Source organism: Crocodylus porosus, unplaced genomic scaffold (assembly GCF_001723895.1).
Source record: "Crocodylus porosus isolate Cpor-Errol unplaced genomic scaffold, CroPor_comp1, whole genome shotgun sequence".
Classification (NCBI taxonomy): domain Eukaryota; kingdom Metazoa; phylum Chordata; order Crocodylia; family Crocodylidae; genus Crocodylus; species Crocodylus porosus.
In genome coordinates, this window is record NW_017728886.1 from 102311391 (window position 1) to 102320084 (window position 8694).

Genomic DNA, 8694 nt, shown 5'->3' on the forward strand with positions numbered 1-8694 from the left:
GCCACAGCAGCTGATTTGGAAAGATGAAAAGAGCATTCAAGATTCTTCATATTTGAGGCTTTTTTGTTTTGTCTTTGTGTTCAGTTTAAAAAAAAAAAAATCCACATTTCTTGATTTCCCCCGCCCATTTTGGTTGAAGGGGGACAGGGTTTAAGTTGGCAGTATATTTAAAAGCAGCTGGAACACAAAAATATTGTGATTTAGCAGAGGTAAGTACAGCATTACTTTCTTTTTTACTTTCCCTGAAAGAGCTGTTAGTCAGTCTCTGCGCACGGTCTTTATCAGCCTCCTCCAAAAAGACCTTTGTATGTTATCTATTTAAGAAGAGCATTTACCAAAAATAGAGATCCCTTGCATGGAAATATTAAAGCTTTTCTCTTTTCCTTCACTTACCAGTTGAAGAACGTATCTTCCAATTTAAAGCTGTTTATAGTAATACGTCTATTGCTAAAAATATTTTAATTGCTGTTTGGAACATGATGGATGGTCTCCGGCAAAAAAGCAAACTTTTACCTGTTGAGGGCTTTAAATGGACTATTAAATTTAAGAAAATGTAGAGCTTTCCTAGTTGTGCAGGGGAAATTTAAAATGTACTCGAACAACTCTCTCTTTAAAGAGTAAAGACACACATAAGGAAACATGCAGAATTAAATTCATCAGAAAGAAATGGGTCGTTCTAGGCCTCATGTTAATTCAAACCCATCTCAGTAAGAAATGGGAGTCGAGACCATTAGTGGTCCACACTAGCATAAAAGTTCCTTTGTTCATTCTTAAAACCAAAAATTGGAACTTGCAGGGAATCAGACTTATTCACTGTAAAAGATAGAGAGAAGGTGCTCTCTTCCTTTTGCTCATAAGCTGCTGAATTCTTACCAACTTCATGTGGAATTATCAATGCCTGACCCCTTTAAAACTCAAAGCTTTAGATGCCAGTGCTAAAAATTGAGAGGACGGAGTATAGACTACCATATAATTAGCTTTAAGAGGTAAGGGCTTAATACAACTGTCCATCTTTGCGTGTTGCCTCTTAGCAATATCATACTGTGTCCATAACCAACCAAGTAAACTTCTTGGAGGTATTTCTTTTCTGGGGCTAAGTGAACTTTACCATATACTTCCATGAAAAATCATATTAGAATCTCTTAACCTTTAGTAGGGTATTCAAGAACTTCGTCTGGTGTGTGTACATCTTGGCATACTTTTGTGTGTATGAACACTTTGCTCTCAGCTGTTCCTCCAGGAAACTCTGTTTGTAGGAAAACTACTCTGGTATCTTTCTTTCCCCTTATTTTGTAATTGCATAATTTTGTGTTGCCTTAATAGTTTGAGGTAAGTGGTTATACCAAATACCTGTACAGGGAAGTGTACAGAAAAATAACTTTAAGGAAAATCATCCTTATTTTGGCTATCACTGTGGAACTAGTGGCTTATCATCTGCAAGTGGATTGGTAAAAAAAATTTCAGTAGGTTTTCAGTGTTAGTACCACCACACTTGTTCACAACAATTCCAAATTTGTAGAGAAAATAAAAATTTCTCAAGAAAAGAATTCTTATTTTTTTCAGTCGTCCATGGTTGTGTTTTTTTTCCTGTGCTAGTTAAAACAAGAGGCTAGCATCCTTTGCTCTTCTCAGCCCCTTTGAATCTGCTCCTAGATTGTGCCCTCCCTGGTACTAATGATGCAGTGTCACTTTGGAGATAAGTGACACGGCAGATTTTGTCTGGTCCTTTTGGATCAGCTCCGTCAGTAGTTCTAGTTCTCTACTGCTGTTTTTTCTTGCTTCCCGCTAGTAGTTTTCACTAAGGGAAAACAGTAGCCACAGGTGGAAGAGATTAAATACAATGAAGAAGTACACTGTCTGAAGGGGGATATATTAGCTAGCTATCCATGAAACAACAATTAAACTGTCCACTTTTTTCCTCATACGCATGCTGTAACTGTTCAAGCAGGATTTTTTTTTTCTTGGAGGGGAAGGTCAAGTATAGCTTTACTTACAGTCAAACCCTGTACTCCTAACAACTCATCATCAAGTGACTCAGGGATCCTGGCTTTCAACAAACATCTCAAATTCTCTGATTAAAAAAAATCCATGCTTAAAATGAAGTGCCACTATATTTTTTTTTTGAGGTACTGGTAGGTATCTCAATTGTTTTAAAACTGTAAATATATCTATAAAACATCGTGTTCCATTGACATATAGCGATATTTACAATTTTAAAACAATTGGGACACCTACCAGTACCTCAATCCCTATAATAAAATAAAGTGCAGAGTACCTATACATTTTAGTATTTGATTTTGGGTTTATCATAGAAAATCAGAGCTCCCTCTGCCTCCTTCAACTCACCACAACACAGGTCCAGACCCCTTGCTGCTAAGCCACAGACCTGTACTACTCTCCCAGCCCTGCTGGAGGGTGCCTCCAGTTGTAGGAGTACCCAAGCCTCAGCTACAGAAAAGCAGAACACAGAGCCGAGCAGAGTCTGCTTTAGACATACTGCTTAGATGCGTTAACATAGCATAATTTTGTAATATGCAATGCAATGCAATTCAAATGGCAGCGATCTACCAGTTTAGAGCTGATAATACCTTTTACAGAAATAATCCTTTCATGAAAAACTAGACATGACAGCAAAGTTGGTTTGTAATAGTTTTAAATTCTGTATTAAAAATTAATACATTAAATCCTTATAAAAGTGTAAGGCACATGCAAACTATGGTGTGCAAATTGAGTCTGACCTTTACATCACTTTTACTAACAAACATTATTTTAATCAGGCATGTCTATAAAAGTAATTTTGTTTCCCCATGCACACTACTTGGGGAGAAAGGTTATGGCATTGCATAATTTAAAGCTTGCGATAGAAAGGTGATATGGCCACTGCTGATAGCAGAATATCAAATGAAACAGTCAGAGTACAGATTCTTAAAATGATGATGCTTACAATTTCAGGGTGTGAAGCGAGTCATGTACAGTTATGATACAACAATAATCTTTCAAGGGATAACTTGGCAATTCCAGTCTTCTCATTAGTAACAGCCAGTGATATTCTCATGTTGTCACTATCATACAATACTGAAGACCATAGAAAGATACTGTTCATAAGACACCTGAATCCAGCCATCTTGATCAGTATCATAGCGCCTGAATATATCAGTCAATCTCTGTAAAGAAACACAGACTACATTACAGGAAGGTATTCTTAAATGCTGTATGTACACACACGCGCACGACGGGTTTCCAGCAATAAAACTGACTTTGTATTGAGCCCTCAGGGTAATGCAAGTGAATCTAAATTCTTATACAAAGGTTGCTCTCCCTATACATGCTCCAGCTTTTTCACCCTGTTGTGACACACTGTACCATGTCCAATTACATCTTGTAGCCTCTAAATTTCAGGTAGTTGTCTCTACCATCAAAGCTTTAGTACATAATTGCTAAGCAGTAAAAGGGCAGAATTATTTTGTATTAAATGGATAAGATCCTCTCAGACACCAAACTGAAAAATAAAAGAATGGGACACCTGTGCACCAGATTGTCTTGCAAACATACACTTTCTCCGTTACATCCTTGGTTAGTTATGGGCTCCGTCACATTTTTCTGTAAACAGCCAGGCATCAATTATCACCCTCCTATTTTTTATCCAGCATTATTGCTAGTATGACACATTCCATACTAAAGTGATTGTTAAGCACATTCACTGGGCCAATTTGAAAACTGAAATTGCATTTTAAAGTTCTATATTTAAGTGTGATTATATTAAAAAAAAAAACCCTACATTCTTACACGCTTATCTACTTAACTATAAAAATAGAAGCTTTTACTTCATTTGGGCTTACATGGCCAACTTAACGAGGGGAGACTGACTGCAATAATCAACAACCAGACTCCAGCTGCTAGATCAGATTTTACTTTTGTCACACCTGTGTAGTCCCAAGGACAAGAGTGAAGCTGCAGTGACAGAAACAGATGGGATTTGGCAAGAAGACTCTTCACTGCCACTCCACGGGGGATGAACCCAAACTCAATTTTCATTGCAGGGTTAGTGATAATGAGGAGGAACACACTTCTCGTTTAAAAAAAAAAAAATCTCTCTGAAGGGTAGAACATGGAAACCCACAAGGACACATCATATTTCAGACAAAAATAATCTTACAGGGAAAAGAGCCTAGACACAGAGGATCATCGTGTTGGGCTTTATTGCAGGAAAACCTAGATACGTTAACTGAGGCATGACTACACTGCACTAGGTTCTATACAAACAGGTAGTGGAGTGAGGGTGGCAGCTACCAGAAATAAGGAAGTGATATATTAATGCTTTTTTGTCCCCTGTGCTATACAGGTTGGATTGACTGGGCAGTCGCAAAGAGAATTAGGGGCTTATCTTGCCTCCTTTCTTGGGCTATCTAATTCAGAGGCAGGGAATTATTTCAGGTGGAGGACAGCTTAATGACATTTGGTGAGCTTTCAAGGGCTGCATGGGCAGCCCCCTGACAGTTGCCCTGCCTTCTGGTTGCCAACTTGGGACCAGAAATCCCGCCCCTAACTCCTGACCATTGACTGCCACTGGAAGTCCCCTTGCCCCCTGGAAATATTCCCTCTGGGAGGGAAGGGTTGCCATTTTAGAACCAAAAGAAAACCCCCAAATCCGACACTTAAAGTCAAACACCTACTATAACATTTTAATTTTATTACAAAAAATATTTGTCATGATTTGTGTTTGTGCAGTGTATGTAGGTGACTTCACAGTAACTCAAATCCTTAGTCTTTTATATTGGGTGAGGTGTGGCTGGGAGGTGTGTGGGGAGTGTGGTGACCCCCCAGAGCACAGCAGCAGGCAGGTGTGCTGGTGCCCAGCTCCAGCCAGCGCTGCACATTGCTGTGAGGAGCACAGCCCTGTGCTGGGCACCAGTGCTGAGCACAAGTGACCAGACTGCCCCTGCCTGCTGCTGCCACTGTCACTTCCTGCTAGGACTGTACACCATGGGGGAAGTGTGGGGGAGTCCCCACAGCTTCCCACCCTCCCTCACACCCCATACGAGCTCCATGTGGCTGCTGCCCACCCCAGACATGGGCTCTGCACTGCTCCCAGCCCCAGCCCTGCAGCAAGCTGGACACCAGGGAAACCTGCGGCAGTCCCACTGGAGGCTGCTGGCTGGGCAGGGCCCTTCCACCCACGAGGGTGGGAGCAAGACACAATAGGATATGTTGCGAGAGGGTTAACACGTGGGCACCTCATTCCCACCCTCGCGGGCAGAAGGGCTGGGCAAGGTAGAATGTGTTGGGAGGTGGGGCGCCACAGGCCGGATGAAAGTGCTTGGTAGGCTGGATCTGGCTCACAGGCCATATTTTGCCCACCCCTAATCTAGTTTCTGACCTAACGACTGAAAGGTAACACCGCAGTCAACAAGGGGGTACTAAGATTCAACAAAACGGGATGAGATTGAAATTGCTTCCTGTCAAGTTTCTGCATCGCACTTGATACTGTCTCCTCTACGAGGATAATCTGTAGTAGTTCATGCGTCTTAATGATAGGATAAGAACAAGAAAACTTTAAGGCTAGAAAATATGTGAGAAATCAAGTTTATATAAGATGGTGCCTCTCAATTTTAAAAATGCCTAAAAAGCAGAAACACTACCAGAAATATCAGTTGTAATGGAAACCTTTGCAATTTCAACAGTCCTCTGGTAAATCGCATTTTAATTCCTACTACAAATGAAACTAAAGCTCAAGAAGAAAAAATCTAGAGACAGATTTCATTCCATCCATCACTCCACTAAAGTCCTAGAAAAATAATTAATGTGCAAGGTTACAGTTTCCTCACTGTTTGGTCTCAATGATAAGGTTGTATTAACAAATTAGATGCATTAATAGATGCTTTAAGACTTGACCAGGATGGCTGCCTACCAGACATAGCTACAGCTGCTGAAGCCCCATGTTGGCAAGCCAAATCAAAACGTTCCACAGGCTATAGGTTGCCAACCCCTGCTCTAGATCAGTGCTTCTCAAACTATCTGATTTTTTCCAGTGGGCCAGGAACCGGTGCCCGGCTCAGCCGGTGGCAGCAACCGCGTGTAACAACGCTACACAAATACACAACCGGCTGTTTCTTTCTCTTTCCTCAGCTCGCACAACATGACGTCACCTGGAGTGTTGGAATATACGAACTGTGGCGCTATGACATATCAATGTTATGCTTCTGAAAATATCTTTCTTTCTTTCCTGGCAACTCGCTGCGGACTGGCACCGGTCCGCAGACCACCACTTTGAGAAGCACTGCTCAAGAAAACAGAGGGTGCAGACAAGTGCAGCTCCCAGCTGTAACTGGGAACGATTTTTGCAAAGTGTGTTACAAGTTTACCCCAAACCAAGGAAGTTCACTGTTAGTTGGGGGCGAGGGGAATCGTGCTGCAGCCTCAGAGCCTGCAGCCAGGTTCCCATAGCAATGGCCAGGGCTCTGCCAGTGCTGGCTGTTTTCAGAATGGGAAGGGGGAAAGGCAACAGAGGGAGCTTGTTCTTGGGGCTCCCCAGCTGGTGCTGAAGGGTGTGGTGGGTGAATTGGAGGCCCCCCTCCCGGGCCTGGGCAAAAACCCCCAGACTGAACTCGCTGCTCCCTTTCCCCACCTCCCATTCTGAAAACAGCAACGGGCTGAGAGCTCCGCAGACACGAACTCCAAAGATGCTACATCTTGAAATGTCTTTATCTGATACTTCATGCAACGGGGAGGGTAAGGTTTTCACCCTATCAGCCTTTTTTCAAGTGGCTTGCAGCTGCACACTTGTGTTTGGTTACAGCTGTAAACTGCTTTCTTTGGCAGATTGGGCTAAAAATGTCACTTCTGTCTGCAGCCGGACTGCTTTCAACTTATCAAAGGAGTATCAACAAAGTTAGACAGAAAAACTTGTTCTTTTAGTGACGGTCACAAGATGAGAATAAGAGCACAACAAAAGCCATATTTGGGACCAAATTGTATTCCACCCATTAGGCCCCCAAGTGCAATTTATTCCAGGCTGTTCAAATTCTAAAAACACTTAGCACTGATGTGACATGGATTAACAAAAACCAGGATGACTGATAATAAACCAAAAGGTGACTCTGAAAGGAAACACCCACTAGAGTAAAATGTGCAAAGAATGCTGCACAGAGAGCCTCTAGATAACTCAGATCCATTTTCAAACATTTCAAGTCTTATCTGCACAGAGGAACTCATAGCACAGTATTCCTAAAACTCACAAACTTAAGTTCCTAATCTACCATGTCTGCCTACCCTCCCCCATTTTTAAATATACAATTTCTATACAGGTTAGATTCTTATATAGACATTTGATACATCTAGTCTATTACCTGCAAAACAACGCAGCACTGAATGAAGTCATCAAAAGCAACTTGTCCTCTTCCTTGTCGGTCAAATTTCCGAATGAGGATATCATAGAATTGTTCAGACAGTCGATATCCTTAGAAAAAAAGATACCAAGATTTATATAGCCAATGCCAGGTAGTATGTATTAAAGTTAGCAGTGTGCGAGACATGTTTAAATTACATTGCAGAACAGAAATCAATAGTAAATGTATAAGCTGTTAAATGGATTAATTAGAAGCTCAAACAGGATGTTTACAGGAAGACACATGCTGTATCCAAATGCAGGCAATATGAATGCACAAAGAAATAAAATGGAAGCTCTGTGAAATTAATATAACAACTCCCATTAAACAATTATGGGGTTAAAAGTACAAAGACAAGCATTTAGCACTGTGCTCATATTTGCAACATTTTAATTTTCATTAATTGAAGAGAGTTGAACAAACAAGGTTCTCTTCTCAAATCAGCAAGTGAATGCAACTGTGCTTTAACTGGGTGGCCTAGGCTGTTATTTTCATAGACCATATTCTGTTGTTACTGCAAGGTGATACAGAATGCTATGATGGAACAGTTAGAAAAACTAGAAGCATACATCCAAATCAGGGACCAAAGCTTCGCACAGCCCTAATCTGTATTATGTATTATTTACAGATAAGAAGTTGGTTGAGAGATGCCAAACACCTGATAATTTTAACAAAGCTCATGAGAGTAAGTGTAGCATTTAAGAATTACCATACTTCACACTTACAACACGTTTTATCAGAAGATCCAGTGTCTTTAGGAGGAACAGACAAATTCCCATTTTTCAAATAAGCCATCTTTTTAGAAGCATTATATAGCCAAACATATGCCACCAGATTTATTTTTCATACATACTTTATTCCGTTTTGGTCTCAACTGGCAAAGTGATAACATCCCTGAAAATGATTCAGTCTCATCTTGAGAAAGACCAACTATATAGCAAACTATAATTACAAATAAATTACCAAAACCTGTTAGTGCTTGCTTTAGTTCATTTTTGTCAATCATTCCAGAATTGTCTCTATCATACGTTCGAAAGACATTCTGCCAATCTGAGATATATTTCCAGACTCCTGTGAATTCATTGAAGTTCACACCACCTTTGTTCTCTCTGTCAAACATGGCTGAAACGAACATATTTGCAGTATTAATACATTTGACACAAAAAGCAAAAACCTTACAAGTGACTAGCTCAAAACGGGCATTCCTAAATTTGGGGGGGTAGGAGGGGAAGGGGCAGAGACTGGAGCTGGGGGGTGGAGGGGCAGAAAAGCTGTAGGAGTGAGGCAGAAGGCAAGGGGGCCAGTTAAC

General features: G+C 40.9%; 1 protein-coding gene across 3 annotated transcripts in view; it reads right to left on the bottom strand.

Annotated features, from left to right (window-relative positions):
• Window positions 1-2638: 2638 nt before the first annotated feature.
• Window positions 2639-8694, bottom strand: part of PDCD6 (programmed cell death 6) — a 12227-nt gene continuing 6171 nt past the window's right edge. Inside the window, exons 1-3 of one of the 3 annotated variants that reach the window (XM_019540009.1) lie at window positions 8355-8534; window positions 7347-7456; window positions 2639-3164 (exon numbers count right to left, since the gene is read on the bottom strand). In XM_019540009.1, coding sequence (XP_019395554.1) covers window positions 3066-3164; window positions 7347-7456; window positions 8355-8520 — 375 coding nt within the window. In that variant the 5' untranslated portion in view covers window positions 8521-8534 and the 3' untranslated portion in view covers window positions 2639-3065. Of the gene's footprint in view, window positions 3165-7346; window positions 7457-8348; window positions 8535-8694 lie in introns of those variants that run through there. The other 2 variants (XM_019540001.1, XM_019540018.1) reach the window with 2 other exon arrangements.